The sequence below is a fragment of the Esox lucius genome, chromosome 3, assembly GCF_011004845.1.
Source record: "Esox lucius isolate fEsoLuc1 chromosome 3, fEsoLuc1.pri, whole genome shotgun sequence".
In the NCBI taxonomy this organism is placed as follows: domain Eukaryota; kingdom Metazoa; phylum Chordata; class Actinopteri; order Esociformes; family Esocidae; genus Esox; species Esox lucius.
The window spans coordinates 20,112,594-20,133,254 of record NC_047571.1 but is presented as its reverse complement, the minus strand read 5'-3'; the positions used below and the strand labels follow the sequence as shown (position 1 = coordinate 20,133,254).

General features: G+C 43.4%; 1 protein-coding gene across 5 annotated transcripts; it reads right to left on the bottom strand.

Annotated features, from left to right (window-relative positions):
• Positions 1-304: 304 nt before the first annotated feature.
• LOC105022262 (phosphatidylinositol 4-phosphate 5-kinase type-1 gamma) lies at positions 305-20,661 on the bottom strand. 5 transcript variants are annotated; one of them, XR_002195763.2, is made up of 19 exons: positions 20,209-20,661; positions 15,687-15,724; positions 15,490-15,585; positions 15,276-15,406; positions 13,902-14,019; positions 11,239-11,391; positions 8,931-9,230; positions 8,500-8,699; positions 8,306-8,389; positions 8,175-8,223; positions 7,805-7,889; positions 7,533-7,691; positions 7,208-7,328; positions 6,901-6,936; positions 5,579-5,662; positions 4,973-5,498; positions 3,552-3,586; positions 2,627-2,704; positions 305-2,525 (listed from the first exon to the last, which is right to left on the bottom strand). XR_002195763.2 is itself a non-coding variant. In XM_013139766.4 (19 exons), exons 1-19 carry the CDS (start codon positions 20,324-20,326, stop codon positions 2,523-2,525), a joined length of 2,454 nt encoding a protein of 817 aa, XP_012995220.1. In that variant the 5' UTR covers positions 20,327-20,661; the 3' UTR covers positions 305-2,522. The 5 variants fall into 5 exon arrangements, 4 of the variants coding, with proteins under 4 accessions (XP_012995220.1, XP_034147433.1, XP_034147432.1 ...); XM_013139766.4 differs by lacking the exon at positions 3,552-3,586 and adding an exon at positions 2,915-2,989; XM_034291542.1 differs by lacking the exons at positions 3,552-3,586; positions 20,209-20,661 and adding exons at positions 2,915-2,989; positions 16,154-16,218.

Below are 20,661 nucleotides of genomic sequence, written 5' to 3'. Positions count from 1 at the left end.
AGTAGCTCAGGTTACATGAGACCCTTGGGTGGGATGCAGGCCACTTCTCTACAGTCAAAGAAGACAAACATCTGGTCCCTTTCAGGCATTGATGTCCTTTTTTAACAATGTAAACATAACAAGCCTGCAAAAAATGTAATCAAAATATGGGTGGCAAATGATGCAAGAAGCAGTTATGCCTGTAATTTGCAGGTCTACAATGGAAAGGCCCTGGGCACTGGTTAAGGATTTACACTAGTGCATGAATAAATTAAGAAATAGCATCCAGTACAACCCAGACAGATATTAGACAATCCAACAAATGTTGTGTTTATTACATAAGATATTACTTTATTTCATTTTTACACAGTGATGATGAAGTGCTAACTCCTTGTCCAAATACTTTACACAAAAACAGCCACTGAATTGTCTTCAAGGGGCAATCTGTAAGTCGACCCAACACATTACTGGGTGGCTGACGCAGCGGTCATCGCATCAAAGTCAAGTTCAAATATTTGTGTTTCAGCCTTTGTCTGCTTACCACAAGGACAGACAATTTACAGATTGCACCTTTAAAAGCACTGACGTATGATTAAATGTTTATAGCCTTTATACTTCCCTGGACTGGAAGAACTTCAGAATATTTTTTTACCCTTTTTTTTCTATTATTATTACCAGGACAGAGTGCAATATCCTAGTTTCCTGTAAAGTTCTCTTTCACACCCACTCACACAAACATAATTAACAATAATAAAAAAAAAACATTATGGATTGCTAATATCTCCATTCCTCTAAGATGCTGAGGAAGAATGAAATCATAGAACTACGATTCAGTGCCTGGACCTGTGAGGAGGTTGTATTTCAACTATAATGACCATGTCAGCATTTTAGCCCAGGATACACATAGTGTTGTTTCTGTGTGGCTCCGACGGTTGAGGATGGCGCTTGCAAACAAAGGCAAGGGCAGTGAGATCCTGCGGACTCCACAATGGACCAGAATCTGTGCCCAGGGGGTGGTTTCCATGACGCCTTCAATATCCGTTACCAATAGCCTGCTCTGCATTTTTTCATTTATTTGTTCATTACTCAACAAGATATGTTTTCACAGAGCAAATATCAACATCACTGCCGAAATACACATGACGTGAATAAAATACCACCAATTATATTTTGGAATACTGTACAGGTACAAACTCCACATTTTGATGAGTAAAAATAATTTGGCTTTTATAATGTTTGCAAGTGCTGATTTCAATTGAAAAATACTCAGAGGAGAACCAGTCATGAAACCCCCCTCCTCTCTGGACAGATTCTGGTTCAGAATAACAAATACATGAAACCTACGCATGGAGTTTGTCACTTTGGATAAAATCATCTGCTAAATGGTATACATTATAATACTTTATATGTTAACCACCCTGGACAATTTAAAGAAAATAAATTCAATAGAGAGGAAATATTTCTCAGTAAGGCAACTGTAACACTTCTGTATAGTCTCATATCAAATTTGTTCAATATATCTTAGAAATACAATTTCCCAGCAATAGAGCAAACAAATAAGTCAACAAATAAATAGATTACGATACATCCATTTGTGGGTGTAGGTAAAGGAAATAATCACATAAAGATATGGTTTCAAAACCATTTGCAGAATGTACATTTTAAAGTGCTAAAAATTAACTAAAATGTTCATGTTTTCATGAACATTGTGAAGACTTGAATGTGCCCAGTGAGAACACAAAACAATGCTATTTTGCATAGCCCAATTCCAGATACAGATTACAATTCTCAAAACACCCCACATGATTGACTGAGCTGAATGTTAAGTCATGTCCATCAGACCAGTGAACACTGCAGAACATTAGAAAGAACAAGTGAGAAAGCGCGTTTGCTGCATAAAAAGACAAAACTTTCCAACATTTAACCAGAGTCAAAAACCTGACATTACAATATAACATGTTCGATTCATTGAACATGAACACCTGCTTTGGAGACACACACAGGTATGAAATGTAAAATATAATTCTTAACAAGACAAGACCAACTACACGACCGTACAATAGTCTTTCTGGGCAGCCTAGCTGTTTTATTCACAATAGTTCAATTGATTAGTGTCAGGTTTCTCTGGTCAATGCCATGACTCTGTGGCAAAGGAACCAGTACTGAAGCATACTTTGTTACGACACAATTAGGGCGTGCAAGGGTGAATATGTGTTACTCTGTGTTTGTGTGCGTGTGCCTGTAAATGTGTGCATGTGTGCGCATACAGGTGTGTTGAGGAAGGTGTGAAGCAGAAGAAGCAAAAAAAAAGAAAAAATCCTATTTAAGTCCTTCAGCGGACCCTGTCGTCATCCGAGCAGATAAAACGAACCTTCACATGCAGTTTGGGCCACAAGGGTTACAGAACCCCCTAGAAGCACCATGGGGCTTCAAAGAGCTTCATGGGGCTTCGTAACACATCACAGTTTCAGTCTGCAGTCTTCAATCCTGTCCATTAAATTGCATCCGAGACTTCATCAATTACACCGGAGACCTCACAGAACTTACTGTTGGGAAAAAGATAGAGGGATTTAAAAGAGAAACAGAGGGAGTGTGAAGGAAACACGCTTCCCATTGAAGTATCACTGAAGTGCACACTTAGTCTTACTGTGTCGCTTTCTCCATCGGAGCCGTGTCGAGAGCCGTAGTGCAGAGGAGAGTACACCCAGCTCCTGTCCTCCTGATTCTGTAGTTACATCCACCGGCCAGCAGGGGCAGCAGACACAGGAAGAGGAGGAGAGACAGAGGCACACTTAGGGAGGAAGACAATTAGGAAGTACTAAATAGCTCCACCTAACCCTATGGTAGGTGTCAGTTGTTTCTCCGATACAGTCTACACCATGTAATATTGCTCTACAACTCACTAGAGCATGTGCAACCAGCTAGTGTGACTCACATTGTAGCTAGAAGTTGAGTGGAGCTTCTTACGGCCCAGAACTGGGGAGTACACCCAGTACCTCCCATCAGCATACTGATACACACAAACACATGCACACCCAAAGACACACACAGACACACACGTGCACACGTAAGGACAGAGGGAAGATGGAGAGAAACAGGAAGTAAAAGATACAAAGAGAAAGACAGAGAGAGACAGAAGAAGAGAGAGAGGTAACAGAGGGATGTTTTGACGACATTTCAGGGACAGGAGAAATAGAGAGAGGAAGAGTGAAAATGATTAACAGAAACGGAACACACATTGGATGATGAAAGAGCATCATGAATGTTACATGAAGCACCAGGCCTGACTGCCATTGACAACATGACGTCATAGGGATTAGAAGAATCAGTCACATGACTGGATTAACATGGGGCGGCCAGGCATGAACACCCATGCAACACGCAAACATGCAGTCCACAGGACAACGGACGATTAGACGATTCATGCTCTAAACGGTATTCCCTCCAGTGTATTTGAGCAGTAGGGTTTTTAACCGGGACTCAATCCAAGCTCTATCGTAGGGAGAGAACCAACGTTGCCGTGCTTTAAAGCCACACTGTGATTGATGATCAATGAGCACACACACCCTCACCATCATAGATCAACCACGCTGTCCTTACTGCCAGACTGGAAGAAACCCAAAGCCCCAGTAAATAAACAGAGCTGAAGGGCCACAGTTGCACACTGAAGACTGCCACACTCACTTGTCCTTATTGCACCAAGGATATTTACAGCAGAGGGATCAATTAAAGACAGGGAACACCGAACAATATACACAACATAAATTAACATTGGTTGTATCACTCAAGAAAAGCAGTCATTGAGCAAAAATGTAGGAATAAATATACAATACGTACAACCCCGTTTACCAAAAAAAGACAGCATAAAATGCGAGTAAATACATTATGCTATGATGTGCAAATCATTTATCCACTTTGTCATATTTTTTGTTTCATAATTCCAAATGTTTTCAATGAGTGACAGGTCTGGACTGCAGGCAGGCCAATTTAGCACCCAGACTTTACTACAGAGCCATGCTGTTGTAATACATGCAGAATGTGGTTTGGCATTGTCATGCAGAAATAAGCAAGGCCCCCCATTGAAAAAGTTGTCTGTATGGCAGCATATGTTGCTCCAAAACCTGTTCAAATTTGGATTCGTCAGAGCACAGGACAGTTTTCTACTTTTCTGGATCTTGTTAACATTGTTTCTTCTTTGCATGGTAGAGTTTTAACGTGCATTTGTGGATGCATCGACATACTGTGGTCACAGACCATGGTTTTCGGAAGGGTTCCTTACTTCTAAAAGACTCATCCTCTCTGGGATGCTCTTTTTATACCCAATCATGTTACTGACCTGTTGCCAATTAAACTAAATAGTTGTGAGATGTTCCACTAGGTTGTTTTTTTAACATTACACAACTTTTCCAGTCTTTTTGTTGTCCTTGCTTTTTTGAAACGTGTTGCAGGCATCAAATTCAAAGTGGGCGTATATTTTTCAAGAAACAATAATATTTCTCAGTTTCAACATTTGATATACATTTGTACTATTTTCTATTGCACATCATTGCATTCTGTTTTTCTTCAAATTTCACGTAGCAACTGTTCTACAGGCTCATCAAGAGCCTGCATGTATTTCCATATTCATATTTAATATGTTAAAGCCTTGTGGGATGGAGTTACGGAGTCCGTTTGGGGAGTCTTGATCTAAAGGGAGGAGTCAGGAGTTCTACTAGAATATGTACTGGGGGCTGATCTGCTCTGAATTTAATTGGTTGACTCAATGGAAAGGCTGGAGCTTATGTACCAACTCTGAAGTTACTCATTTGAAGTTTGAATGGTTTGGGTAAGGTTTCTGATTAAGATACAGTTTCTAGGGTATAGATTAGCGGTAACTCTGAACAGGATCTCCTTATCAAGGAGGGAGTGATCCGGAAAATGTATTGAGCTAGCTAACTTCAGATTTTAAAAAAAATTACCTACAAAGCAAATCATCGTCATACACACAACTTACAAAGTAGATGTCAGAGACTGGCACCTCCCCCTCCAGGGAGTTGTGGCTGACGGATGAGGTGACAGATAGATGATTGGACGAAAAGCGTTCTGCTGCCACCTGGGGGCTTGGAGGGAGAGAGGAGGGAGGGGTGCTGGGAAGCAGGGAAGAATGAGGGGAGGAATTAGGATGGGTGGAGGCAGGAGTGGTTGAAGAGGGAGAGGTGGAGGCTGGGGAGACTGCAGAGGAAGGAAGGGTGGAGGTGATATGAGCTGAGGACTGGGGGGTGGAGGAAGGACCTGTGAAAGAAGAAGGGAGAGTGGAATTAGAGTGGGGGGCAGAGGATGAAGGGATGGAGGGTTGACGCGAATCAGGGAGAGAGGAATTAGAGTGGGGGGCAGAGGATGAAGGGATGGAGGGTTGAAGTGCATCAGGGAGAGAGGAGGCTGGAGGGGGTGTGGAGGGGGTGGGGTCAGCAGCTGTTGTCTCAGTGACCATGCTCGTCTCCTCGGTTACGTCAGGCTCCTGGTGTTCATCCGGGACAACACTGAGACGGCGAAAAATACTACGGTCAGACAGAAGAGTGTGAGCGTGCGTGCGCGCGCGTGTGTGTGTGTGTGTGTGTACCTGGTTGTGGGTTCCCTTTTCACCTCCACAGCCACAGTGATTGTCTGCTCGTGCACCTCCACTACTTCCTGTTGGGATCGGAAACTACAAAGGAAAGCAGAGGAAATGAGGTCAGACAACAGGTCTGCTGCCCAGGTTGATGATGATGTTGAGTGTCTGGAGGTCAATGGATTCAGTTCAGTCAGTGGTTCAAATAGCCAGCTTATGCTGGCAATTTGGTAACAGCAGCACAGCGTTAGTTAAATGTTGCAAAAGGAAGTGAGTTTAATTTCAATAGGCAGGACAGAAATAACATGGACTATCATTCTATACATGTCAATCGGAGACTCCTCTAATTGTGGTCGTTCAGGTGAGATCAAAGTGACGGGTGTTGTATAAAACAAAGCAATCAGCGATTGGATCAGATCTAACCAATAGGAGTAGCAAAGCCAATTACAGCTTTACAAAATCTTGCTTTACTTGTTTGCTCTGGCTCAACTCTGGGACAAACAGAACCAATCGGTTCCCGGGGACTCCCATTAGAGCGATCCTTTTTACAGCTGGGTGGATGGATACCTTGTTGGCCAGAGAATACAATGTCCTTCAAGCCATAGGCACCAGCAAATACTTGGTTGAGTGAGCAGTTTGATGAAAAGCAAAATGGCTTGGGAGCATTGGAGGACATTTCCCTGAACCTTCTGTGGCGTTGTAGCAATGAGACAATGCAATATTTACAAGCTGAACATGATATAAATTGAGAGGGGAGATGAACGGGGTTCTAGAAACCATCTTGGAGGACCTCAGACCCAGACTTCTTGCAGAGAAGAAGTTGGGAGTCCAGGTCACCATGTTGTCACCCTGACAGGTGACTCAAGTGAAAACCAGACAGTGGGAAGGACTAGTGAAAGACTGCAGGTTTTCATTAGGACAGCAGCCTGGGACGTAGGCTAGACGGCTACTTAACGGGAACAGAAGCGCTGCAAGCCGGCAACATGGCAGGAACAGGGCCTGGACACAGCTGTCCAGCAGTAGACAGAGGGAGCTGACTACATGGCCTAGTGGTGACAATATCACAGCCGTGTGAACACTACATCCAACAGCTTGTCCATTAATAAATATTGAATGTGGTGAATATTAAAGATAATGTATGACCAAATCATTTCTAAGAACAGAATGTCCAATGGGACAAGTTTCTCAACTAGCTGGGGAGGGCTGATCATGAGGACAACCGACTGAACTGGCTGAACGGTCTCGGTTGGAGCGCAGGGCCCAGGCCTGTCAGTGTAGCCTGTCCCACAACATCCTGAACGTCAGCTGGGATGGTAAGAGAGAAGACTGCCAACCTGCCCTCACGGTCCCGCGGCGAGTGGGTCGGCCTCCTGGGGGGGGGGGGGGGAAACAAGGACAGGTGAGTGTGTTTCTGGGAGATAGAGAGAGAGTGTGTGTGTGTGTGTGTGTGTGTGTGTGTACCTGAAGCGTGGGTGCTCCGGTGTATCAAACGGTGTGGTGGGGAGAGAGTTGTTGGAGGAGAGTGTGTGTGTGTGTGTGTGTGTGTGTACCTGAAGCGTGGGTGCTCCGGTGTATCAAACGGTGTGGTGGGGAGAGAGTTGTTGGAGGAGAGTGTGTGTGTGTGTGTGTGTGTGTGTGTACCTGAAGCGTGGGTGCTCCGGTGTATCAAACGGTGTAGTTGGGAGAGAGTTGTTGGAGGAGAGAGTGGTAGCGATGGACGCTGTGGTCGCGTCCTCAAAAGAAGGTGGAGTGTGGGGGTGCCCTGAGGAGGAGAGAGTGGGAGACGTTCAGCCAACATTTAAATGACACATGCATAAGTAAGCAAATAGCAATCTGCATCCACACAACATGGCACATCAAACAAAAAGCTGTGCTGAAAGGAGCTGATGGTCCTAACATTTATGCCGGTCATTTTGGCTCAAACAGGAAGGTCAGCCTTTGGTGGGGAGTGTGGTAACTGTCTTACCATCGTCCTCCAGCAGGGGAAAGCCCCGAGCACCTCGGAGGTGAAGGTCCTCATTCTCTTGGTTCTCCTCTCTCTCTATGGACAGCTGTGTTTGGACATTGGTTTTGGGGACGGCCTGGGACCCTCGCCGGCCCCTCTTAGAGGGAGAAGACTTTAAGGCTGGAGGAGCAGTGAGGAAAGCCAATCTCAGTGAATCAGTTACACAATCCAGATTGGTGACCAGAAATATTAAATAAAAGGTGCTGTATGCAGTAATATATATTTCTACGCACAGCAGCTCTTTCTGAACACAGTGGTGCTGCAAAATCTGTAGAACCTGTCAGCATAGAAACTGGGTCTATGGACCGACACCGTGTCCTGAGAGAAGGAGAGGAGAGAAGGAGAGGAGGAGAGAAGGAGAGGAGGAGAGAAGGAGAGGAGGAGAGAAGGAGAGAGAGCAGTAAAAGATCTCCAGTTTGACAAAAGTGACTAGTGGCCCACTAAAATGATAGAGCTATTCCACATCATCTTAAACCTTTGGTTGGTTCTAAAATAATAACAGTAAGTTGAGAAAATGTTGTCTGTCTCTATACTGATGACTACAGTATCTGTCTGCAGCTAGTCGGCCGGCCTGTGATAAGGAGCTCCAGTCTGATGACTCACCCCGTCGCTGATCAGAGACTTCCAGGAGTGTTCCAGTTTCTTGATGAGCCTGTAGAACAGTAAAAGCAACTCAGTGATTCAGTGTCATCATCAGGGTGTGCAAATAACCTAGCGCATTTGTCGTTACTGACCTGTAGGACTGCAGGATGTCGATGATTCCAATAAAGAGGAGGAGGCGCTCTCCTTTACCATCAACCGCAGGAATTCCACCCATCCTGAAGGCGGGAGAGAGAAAGGGGGAGACCGAGAAATAGTCAGAGATCTTATTTAGGGGGAGAGGACCACCAGACCCACGTCATTTGTGTGTGTTAGCGGGGTAACTGACGTAGCATCGTGATCCTGGGTGTCTCTACAGGTCTTCCCTCCTTGTATAGACTCCATGGCAGTGGAGTAGAGGGCTCTTTGAGCCAGGGGCTTCTTCTCATCGCCCCCTGCTGGTGAGCCCTGGGACTCTCTGACAGCCTGGCCTAGATTATGGATCCCCAGCAGGAGACTGTAGTCCATGATCTTAAAGCTCTCCAGCACCTGGAAAAGGGACGGCAGACAATGGATGAATACCGCCAGGTCCTTCGACCGACAGCACAGACACACAGAGCACAATGACGTCAAGATATATATATTCAGAATGTGAGGTTGCAATATCCTTCTCGTACACCACCTCTATCCCTCTCTCACAAGACAAGGAGGGTCTCATGTGTACACCCCCCAACCCCCCCCCCCCCCACACACACACACCCTTTCAACCCTCTTTCTCACCAGACAGTCTCTCTGCAGGGTCTTGAGCAGAGCACCATATGTATCCTGATCCAGGGTCAGTCCTTCCGGTACATCTGATATAAAGTCCAGATCTTTAAAAGTGGGATTTGACTTTTCCCTCTCCTTCTTCGACGCACGCCGTTTATATGTGGAGCCCTTCAGATCAAACTTGAGGTGCATGCGAACCGCACGTGGCAGCACATTGTTCATGACCACAATACGGATGTTTTTGCCACCCGACTGAACGCAGTAGAGACCAAAGAACTTTGGGAGCAGCGTCCGGGGGTTCTGATTCAGATTCTAGAAAGACAAGGGATGGGGTGGAGAAACAACAAGGAAAAGAATTGTCAGTTTCAGTGTTCTTCAACGTGTGAAAGAATTGGGAGATGATATCATATTGAGTGGGGAATAAAAAATACATTGTGGATTTGACATACGCCAATATGACCCAAGAATATGCTCTCCTCCTGAGGAAAAAACTACCGTGAAATTAATGTACATTAAACATTGATACAGAACACAGTATAAGAACAATATTAAAATGGTCAGTGTAATCAGAAATTTGTCATAATATTCTAATGACATTTTCCGCCACAACGAATGTCCTTTTCAGAATGCAACACAGAATGTTCATCAGGTGCAAATTAGAGAATATTGACAAAAAAAGGGCTTGACCAAAAATAATGTTTTGGTAGTCTGTCCAACAGACTATCAACCAAACAACATACAGTAAACTAATTGGGGTCAGCCTTAGAGCTACAACCCACTTAGATAGATACAAAATAAAAGTCACTGTGGAATATCTTTATGAATGATTTCGCATTAAGAAAAAAACTAAGCAGACTATTGTCTAAAATATAAACTGAGACAGAAAATGTAATTGGATAACTTAAAGTGGATAACAGGAACTTCCTGAATTTACTGTCACAAATCAGCAAGTAAAATTTCTTCCCAACTAAAATGTAGCCAGCTAACCAGTCTAGCTTTCTAGTAAAACACTATGGTTTACCAGATCCAAAGAAATCAAGAACAAAAATGAATTCATAGTAAACCAGCAATCCTAAATCCAGCAGATCAGAAAGTAAAGAGATTTACTGCTGCCTGCTGGGGTCTATCCAAGATTTAAGCTGTGAAAACTACCAAAGCCAGGAAGAGAGAAGCCAGCTAGCTGGGTAAACCTAATCTAATCCCAGAGTGCCATGTTTCTGTGCTGAGGACAAACATGCCAAAAAGCAGAGTACATTACATGTTTTCCTTCAACCAGAAATATTGAAAAGGTCAAGAAAGATGGGGAGGGACTGGAAAGAGGAAAGGGTGGAAGCATCTCCTTGGAAGATGTATGGGGGCCATCAGAACCACCTTCTTTGTGGTATGGTGAAAAGGCCCCATTTTTTACTCCAGAATATTACATTAACTATTCCAACTGTGAAAATCCTTTTTTGTCCATAGTATGTGAAAACCTCCAGCTAAAGAATATACATGTGTTTATATAGGTATGTTTAAATTATTCAAAGTATCCAAAAATCCAGGTGCAACGACTCTATGTATGTGGAACTGATGAAATGGGTGCAAACAGTATGAGGTTTGCTGAATCTAGCTAGAGTAGAAGTGCTCAGCTCAATGTGTTCTCATTATGTTCACAATAGTGCATTGTCAATTCAAAAGATATTAGAAAATCTGTTAAAACATTTCTCTAAAAAACATTGATTCACTGCTAGATCATGAATACAACTGAGTCATGAAATCTTTTGCCGACATCGAGCTGTTGCTTTTGTCAGTAAAAACTTATGCTACAGATTGAAGTCGAGAGACTATAATTTGAAACACAAAAAAAGTAGCTAGAGGACGGGGAGTCATTTTGTTGTTAGCTGGCATCTAGCTCCTTTACAAAAGGCATTGCAATATTTTGGCACTTAGGCTTTGTGATTTATTGGCAAAGTTGCCGGTCTGAATAGGGCCAATCCGGAGCATTTTTATCCGTCATCTAACTTGCCAAAATAGTCTATTAATGTGATCGGTCACTGCTGTTGCCTTGAATTTTGTTTTGGAGAATAGCATTACTGACTCCTGGCTGCAGTCCCAGACACATGACAGAAGTGAATTGGCTGGATACAAAGCCTCTGGTCATGCATCTACCAATTGTGTGTGGGTGTGTGTCCTTAACAGGGCCTGTCACGTCTTAGTGATCAGCTTAGCCAATAGCAGTCCTTATTAGCGTCACAACTGACTAAAGGTTTACCTTAAGGGTTAAGGTGAAACAGACCAACACACACAGACAGAGAAAGAGTAAGAGAGAGACTTGACTGACCATATAGTACCCAGGAAGTAGTTTCTGCAGAAACTCAGCCTCCTTTGCATTTACTGTTTTGATGATGAATTCATCGTCCCTGGTTACGTAGAATATTGAACCGCTGGCCCCCGGGTTAGACAGCTCAATCAGTGGCTCGTTACATAGAGAGTACTGTAGGGAGAGCATACAAACACACGTTACATAGAGAGTACTGTAGGGAGAGCATACAAACACACGTTACATAGAGAGTACTGTAGAGAGAGCATACAAACACACGTTACATAGAGAGTACTGTAGGGAGAGCATACAAACACACGTTACATAGAGAGTACTGTAGAGAGAGCATACAAACACACATTAAATAGAGAGTACTGTAGAGAGAGCATAAAAACACACGTTACATAGAGAATACTCTAGAGAGAGCATACAAACACACGTTACATAGAGAGTACTGTAGAGAGAGCATAAAAACACACGTTACATAAAGAGTACTGTAGAGAGAGCATAAAAACACACGTTACATAGAGAATACTGTAGAGAGAGCATACAAACACACGTTACATAGAGAGTACTGTAGAGAGAGCATAAAAACACACGTTACATAGAGAGTACTGTAGAGAGAGCATACAAACACACGTTACATAGAGAGTACTGTAGAGAGAGCATAAAAACACACGTTACATAGAGAGTACTGTAGAGAGAGCATACAAATACAGCTCAGACGGGTTGGTCATAGATCATAGAAATGTCCCCTCACAAAAGACAGTGTGTGTGTGTGTGTGTGTGTGCGCGTGTCTGGAGTGTGTGTATAAGTGTGTGGATGGTGAGTGTGTGTATATGGGCTGTAATGTGTAATTGCGTGGGAGTGTCCAATAGGGCACCAAGGTACAGGTCAGGCATTTAATTAAGGTTGGGTGAGGCCTGCGTTGCCACAGGGCATAAAAGCAACCACACATCAGTTCAGAGCAAGAGTTTACACATGCTCTTTCCCATGTCCACAATGCAGTCGGGTGTCATTAATGGCATTTTTTTTAATCACAGTGTCAGTGTGGTCTAATAAGGATGGACCTTTTCAGGTCCTCTGTGACCCTCTCTTCTGAAGCAATTTTGGGTGCTTGAGAGCAGTGGTTCCCAACCAAGGGTACTAGGACTCCTGGTGGTACCTGGCCTCTCCACAGGTGGGACTTGAAAACACTCATGCTAATGAAATTAATATTAGGGGCTACTTCAGGGGTGCTCAGAGGAGAGCAAAATGCTGTTGGTAACTGAAATTGGTTGGGAACCACTGCTTTAGAGGGTCCTTAGGTACTTTGCAGGGTTTCTAATTATTCTATTGGCACTTAGAGTGGAGTCAGGAAGACCAGATAAACACAGGAGATTACAGAAGCTTAAGGGAAGGAAGTGAGGATACGACAGGAGTACATTTACCATCCCAGCACCAGAGAAAACAAATGGATTTCTCTTTAGATTATCTCTCTGTAATAGAGAAACCACGCATGTACATAGAAACACATTATGAACAGACAGACACAGGCATTTGTTTCTGTGTAGGCCAGCATTGTAACTCAGTGTCTACTGTTATCAGCTTGGAGCTTGAAATAAAAAGACTTAGTCTGCTGATCTCCATCTGATGCAGGTAGATCATGAGTTTAGGAGTTACAGTGTTTGTGTGCACATATTTACAAATGTTATGTACTACAATACGTTTGTGTGATTGGATAGACCGAGAGAGAAAGCCAGACCGGATGTAGTAGAGGATCATGCTCCCATGTTAAATCCACAGAATATCATGTTATGCAATTAATCACCCAATGTACTGTAGGATATCTCTGACCCACATGTAGTATCGTTTTTAGAACGGCCATAATGTTAAAGCCTTTATAATCAAAACAATACGAGAATGCTTCTGAAAGTTCCTTTTCAATTCCAAAATGACCTGCTGTAAAAACAAGCAAATCAGAGCAACAAAAAAACCCAGACATTTTCATTGATTAGCATTCAGAATGCTTATCCTAGTCTGGACTGTGCTGTGGTGTCAATAAATCTGTTTCCACTGGAAATCATTACTCATCAAAAATAAACAGCACAACCCAGAAGCGTGAATTGTCAATTATACATCACTTTTTTCCTGAAAATATACCAGGAATGTTTATGGTCCCCCAGCATTAAGGGGAACATTTTGATCTACTTCTGACTGATTTCCAAAGGTGTCTCTTTCAAATTAAGGCCAACATCTACAACGTTACGCTTAATGAAACAAGCTAAGCAATGTCAGCCAGTCTAGAGTTAGCCAACTAGTCTTGCTGTAGCCACAGTTAACATAGCTTTGATCGCAACTAAAGTAGCAAGATATTATCCTAGTTGTTAAATATCTATTTTTCCCAGGTAATGTAAATAAGACAGTCAACTCGGTGAACGCAGATGACATTATGAAACTGAACAACGTCTACTTGTGCCAGTGAAACGACAACTCAGCTAATAGTGACAGCCTTGTAACAATGACTTCGTTTTACAATCTAGCTACTGTAATACCAGTTGGCCTGCTAATAGTTGCTTGGTGGTAACCTAGCGTAACAACACCTTTAAAAACATTCAGACAGAAAACGCACTGACTAAACTCTCCATAAGACCAAGATTGTAATGTTTTAACTAGTAATATTTAGCAGGTTATGGTCTCTTACCAGGTAGTCATCAGGCCGGATCCCAAAAAGCTCTCTGAAGTAGCGGAAGGCCACAGGGGCATAAGTCTTAAACCTGAAGTCTGGATAGTGGTGGGCAGGAGTCAGGTTGCTGCCCTCACTGGGGACAGAGTTTGAGAGAGGAACAGTTACTGGTACTAGACAGCATTGAACAGTGTGTGTTTTGTTACTGTACTTGTGAAGACCTTTTGAGCTAATCCCAGTACAATAATATTCACACACACATCCTTGTGGGGACTTGAGACCTAAACCTAACAAAGAAAAATGTTCCCCATTGCACTGACCTAAACCTTACCTGAACCTCAGTTACTTTATTGAATTCCTCATTTTATCCCACCAATAACGCCTACTCTGTAATGCCTAAATCAAAAGGTAACCCAATTCTAACCCCTGGGCACAATTATAAATGTTTCCGTAAACCTAAACCCTTAGCCAGACATTGCATTTTCCTTGGTATGGATTTGTCAGGTTTTACTATTCATATCAAAAGAATACCAATGTGCATTTAAAGTAGAAAACGTTCTCCTTTCCTTTAAACCTAAGGCAGCAAGTTCATGTTTTCTGTCTTGCATTTTTACCTTCAGACATAATGCTTAGTCTTTGTGGACCTGTTGCTTGATGTTGGTTTGCTTGAAATAAAATGTGAGGAGCTGTACAGATTTACACCAGGCCCCTAAAACCTTTCTATTCTGAGACCACCAAACACTGTCAAAATGGGCCACCATTTACAGTGTCAATAAATTTTTGTTACATAAATTATTGTGCAGCAAAAATTTCAACAGTGGCCAAAGATGGTCCAGGCTGCTGTCTACAGTGCATATGAACTGCTCTGATGTAAGACACTCTGTTCTATGCCTTCCCACTTTCCAGTCCAATAATAAAGAAATACATAAAATAAACACAGATTGTCGGCCTATTGATGTTGAAAAGGGATTGTTTGTGAACTGCAAAACCTTACTGATTTCAGATTCATGATTTGTTATCTCAGAGTTACCTGTTCTTTTGACCAGGTGGCCACAATAAATTCTACAGCAAGCCCATGAATAGCTCCTACCACCAACTTTCAACACCGTTTTCGCTGAATTGGATGATATCAAAGGACTCAGCTTTGCAGTAATAATGGGGTCAAATGCCACTAATATTAAAATGTCCATACTGAACATTCACTACAGGCACACATGGTCATCAACAGGTCTTTCCTTGCTCAATCTCTCTTCGTTCAAGCGCCAAATTAGCTTTCAATTAACTTTATTGGCCAAAAGAAGTGAACCGAATAAAACCCCGTAATTACTGGGAAACGGAGAGCTTGACACCTGACCCACACACACACACACACACACACACAGTAAGACACACCTGGGGAAGAAGATGCTCTCAACCACGTAGAAGTCCTGCATGAGGACATCTCTCTCTGGCTTGGAGCTCAGGTTACCCACAGTGCAGCCGATGCCCAGCTGGATGGCACCTTTCAGGGCAGAGGATGTAGTCTGGAGGACACAGGCAGCCAGGTTACAAACAAAGGCATCATAACAGATCCATGAAGATATTAAACAGGCGAGGAGAACGGCACCTTCTTGTAGGTGGTTTCTCCGGACGCATCTACCCTCCTGTGGCCAATCTTCTTCTCCTGACCTGGGCCTGAACCCTGAGCTGTAGGAGACGGCATCTGAAATCCAAGGAGAGGGGCTGGTTTTATCTGTGGGAACTGACAATGCACAACTCACTACAGCATTCCAATTACAGGTTTGGCCTACCACTGGCACTTACCTCGCTAGTTATGGTTGCTCTTCTGGGTCCGGTGTCTTCTGTTAACAGAAAAAGTGGAGATACAGAGAAAGATATACACTGTGAGAGAGAATGCGTGAACCAGAGCAAAGCCAATAACAGGCAGCGCTTATTGCCAGGCACGTATATAAAACCAACGCCAAAGCTACACACACACACACAGGTTTATTCTGTATCTCTGCTAGTTCTACAACCGTGCCGTCGGGAAGATGGTAAGCCAAGCTGGTCTACTATTATCAGGATTGGACAGGATCCACAACAGACAGCAACTTTACAGCCTGACACATGAATTGACATGTTCTGCCTTAACCATACTTAAGAGCACAGCCAAACACAATCTGAGAAACTATCACTAATGTCTCAATAACAGCTTTTATCATCTTACCCAAGTCTACGTCTAAAATCGGAAGGTAAATTGCCTCACAAATACCACACTGCAAAACTGTTACCTAGCGATGGTTGGAGTCTGCAGGAGACAGAATCTATTTCTAGAGCAGACCAGACCTAAGGTGACTGTAAAGGATTGACTGGCTATCTAATCTGAACTCCCTGTCATCGGTTGGCGCCCTAATCGTATTCTAGGAGATTGGATGCACTGAGCAGTGATTAGCAAATCAGAGTGTAGGATTAAGAGAAAGGTACCTGCCAGAACAGCAAGCAAGAGAATTTGGCCCATGAAAAGGAGAGTGACAAAAGTGCAGAACGACACATACATGCACTGTACTGAAGCCTTGACACTCAGACTGAACACTCAGAACACTTGGAACCACAGACCAGACTTTATTAGAGGGGCTTGGGCAGAAGAGCCACCCTCAAATATTACCATAAGCAGAACTAGGATGGGCTTGGTCTTGCATCACACCGGTTCACCACACAAGTCTTGATTATCACTTGGTTATTCAGAACCGAGTACATTTTAAATTGATTTGGGTAAATTCTGAAGGCACTGAGATCCTAGTTTGCTTAATAGTAGTTGTAATATAGACTGGAAAGATAATGTTTCACACCATAAAACCACTGAGTAGGCATCTACATGCCCAGGGTTTTACGGGCATTAAAGTGCTAGAGGTATGTGATGGTATAAAGAGGATTAGGCATCTCCATGGCCAGCTCAGAAGATGGCCGTCTCACGCGGCGTATAATTGAGTCAGAAACAAGAAGACTGTCTAATAGCACAATACTGCCAACTAGGGGATACAACTGTTACACACACACACACACACACAAACAGGAGACAGTTGCTTCAGTTTGGGCAGTTTTATGCTGGTGGAAATCAGCACACACAGATACAGTATGTATTCTCTATTTCAAATCTGCGCCTTCTGAAACCTACTGCATTAGTAAATGCATGAAGAAGTACTGCCAAATCCACATAAACAAAAGAAGTGTAATTTAATATCACATCATACCACGGAAGCCAAGATGCTCAGGGGTCAACTGTTGCCCTGTGGGCCTGAGTCAGTCCTGTTTCTGTGTTATGTAACAATCAAATATAATGTTATATAATAATTTACTCTATAAGGGATTCATAGGGAGGTGAAGTGGGAGAATAAAGGTATTAGGGAAAGCAAGTGAGGCGAGAGTAAAAGGTGAGAGGAGAAAGACAGGGGTGAGAGTGAAAGGAGAAAGACAGGGGTGAGAGTGAAAGGGGAAAGACAGGTGAGAGTGAAAGGAGAAAGACGGGTGAGAGTGAAAGTAGAAAGACAGGGGTGAGAGTGAAAGGAGAAAGACAGGGGTGAGAGTGAAAGGAGAAAGACAGGGGTGAGAGTGAAAGGAGAAAGACTGGGGTGAGAGTGAAAGGAGAAAGACGGGGTGAGAGTGAAAGGAGAAAGACAGGGGTGAGAGTGAAAGGATGGAAGACAGGGGTGAGAGTGAAAGGATGAAAGACAGGGGTGAGAGTGAAAGGATGAAAGACAGGGGCGAGAGTGAAAGGATGAAAGACGGGTGAGAGTGAAAGGAGAAAGACAGGGGTGAGAGTGAAAGGAGAAAGACAGGGGTGAGAGTGAAAGGAGAAAGACAGGGGTGAGAGTGAAAGGAGAAAGACAGGGGTGAGAGTGAAAGGATGAAAGACGGGGATGAGAGTGAAAGGATGAAAGACTGAGATGCTGTTGGATGATGAGTGGAACAGATGCCAGTCTCTAGCTCAGTAACTAGTCTAAGTGCTGCTAGTAAGCTGATTACAACAGTTAATGGGCTGTGTGTAAATGTGTGTGTGTGTATGTGTGTGTGCGCATGTGTTTGGATGGAGATGACATTGCTTTGTAGATGGGAAGTTGTGAAAATGCAAAGTCAAAATTACTTTAATTGGATGTGACCGAGGAACACAAGTACCCATGTGGCCCATTCAATTCCCATTTAGTCCAAGTACGGCAAGATATCTATATACATTCTCCTGAACTCCAAACTGAATGTCAGAATGGGAAAGAAAGGTGATTTAAGCAATTTTGAGCGTGGCATGGTTGTTGGTGCCAGAAAGGCTGGTCTGAGTATTTCACAATCTGCTCAGTTACTGGGATTTTCAAGCACAACCATTTCTAGGGTTTACAAAGAATGGTGTGAAAAGGGAAAAACATCCAGTATGCGGCAGTCCTGTGGGCAAAAATGCCTTGTTGATGCTAGAGGTCAGAGGAGAATGGGCCGACTGATTCAAGCTGATAGAAGAGCAACTTTGACTGAAATAACCACTCGAGGTATGCAGCAAAGCATTTGTGAAGCCACAACACGCACAACCTTGAGGCGGATGGGCTACAACATCAGAAGACCCCACCGGGTACCACTCATCTCCACTACAAATAGGAAAAGAAGCTACAATTTGCACGAGCTCACCAAAATTGGACAGTTGAAGACTGGAAGAATGTTGCCTGGTCTGATGAGTCTCGATTTCTTTTGAGACATTCAGATGGTAGAGTCAGAATTTGGCGTAAACAGAATGAGAACATGGATCTATCATGCCTTGTTACCACTGTGCAGGCTGGTGGTGGTGGTGTAATGGTGTGGGGGATGTTTTCTTGGCACACTTTAGGCCCCTTAGTGCCAATTGGGCATCATTTAAATGCCACGGCCTACCTGAGCATTGTTTCTGACCATGTCCATCCCTTTATGACCACCATGTACCCATCCTCTGATGGCTACTTCCAGCAGGATAATGCACCATGTTACAAAGCTCTAATCATTTCAAATTGGTTTCTTGAACATGACAATGAGTTCACTGTACTGAAATGGCCCCCACAGTCACCAGATCTCAACCCAATAGAGCATCTTTGGGATGTGGTGGAACGGGAGCTTCGTGCACTGGATGTGTATCCAACAAATCTCCATCAACTGCAAGATGCTATCCTATCAATATGGGCCAACATTTCTAAATAATTCCTAATAATCCTTTAGGTGAGTGTATATGTGTGTGTGTGGGGGCGGGGGGGGGGTATTCAACTCTGCTTTTACTGCTTCACTGAGGAAGCACAGATGGCATATACTGATGATAATGTTACTTTTATACCAATCTGTTTCTTGGTCCTTTCTGACATTTGTCATAGGTTAATAAAGTAAAGATAGTTAACATTGCACAGCTGTTATACCAGACTAATAACAGTATAATTATCTAACAGCATAGTGACAGTAACCTAACCATTGTGAGAGATTTAGTTCTGGGATAGAATATAATATAATGTGACGGATTTCTTCTTCAAGTGCACTCCTGCTAACATAATTATTTGGTACAAGGTATTTTTCCTAAGCTACCTAGAAACATTGTAACAGGGCAAACTGTTGCGTTGTTGCCAACCCCTGGCCCCTGGTGCCAACCGGTCTTCCTGGCTATATACAGGGGAGAGAGGCAAACAGACAGAGGATATTTCTGTCAATGAATAATTAACTTTCATGCATTAGGTTTCTTTCTCTGATTCCTGTTGCTTTGGTCTTTCCACGTTCACACTTGGTGACAGAAAATGGCCTAGTTTGATTCTATAGAAAACAGTAATGATCAGGAATTCATATGAAGAAGGAGGACTCATTTCCTCTCCTTCTGAAAAACACACTAGAGGCTGCCTCAGTATGACGCCCCAGAGAGGTGCATGTACAGGGCCAGATGGGATGCCATGAGCTGCACCAGACCAGTTTCCCAGAGAGACTCTGGTAGTCAACAGACTACCAACCAGAACATGTTGTACATTGTAATCTGGACTAAGCCAGCTTCAGCAAGCTCAATGTCTGCAATAATTACTAAGGCTTTTGCTAGTGTATGGCAGCTAGTCTTGTCCCATTAAGGAGTACCAGGATAACTAACTCGGTTACCAACAGGCGTATTAAAATATAATTGAGGTCTTGAAACTGACAGATTTAGGCAACGAGGAGATGAGCCATCATTGACAGCTGCAAACGCCTGAATGAATCAAAACCATTTACGCACCATTGGGCAGTGCATTTGCTCTGCTCAGACAGACGTTTGCTCATCTTAACAGTCACCACAGTTCGTGATAATAATAATAATACTAAAGCCTATACGAACCCATTTCTTCTGACTCCAACCTGAGAGAGAGTGCGGCCGAATCCATCTGGTCAGACCTCCAGGCCACGGTTGTGGACATGCCTCCCCCGGCCTCCACCGCTGTCGCAGTCTCATCCATTTACAATTCCCGGATAAGCCGCGCAATATTATGTCCTTCGTGTAAGCAAGGGCGAATGCGAAATGTGTAGGACACTGACATCACATTGAAAAGGCTACATATCAGAATGAATTGGCTTTTTTCCAGCACCATTCAAATTTCTGCCGTGGTAATTGTAAGAGCATAATGCACACAATACCGGAATGTCTTCTCGGATTGTCCACCGCTATATTCTCTCCCGCATTAAAAGCCCAGCAGCGTTCTATTCTCACAGCTGTGGCTGCGTCATTCGCGTAAGAGGAGGGTCTATCATCATGCCTGTCATTGGAGCATCATCCTCTTGCGATCGCTGTTTT

Excerpts from the sequence above, each read along its gene's own strand:
- LOC105022262 (XM_013139766.4), bottom strand. The coding sequence starts at position 20,326 with ATGGATGAGACTGCGACAGCGGTGGAGGCCGGGGGAGGCATGTCCACA. Across the intron at positions 8,390-8,499 it reads ACCCAGGATCACGATGCTAC|GATGGGTGGAATTCCTGCGG; the intron begins GTCAGTTACCCC and ends TCCCGCCTTCAG. Across the intron at positions 5,663-6,900 it reads CCGCGGGACCGTGAGGGCAG|TTTCCGATCCCAACAGGAAG; the intron begins GTTGGCAGTCTT and ends TTTCCTTTGTAG.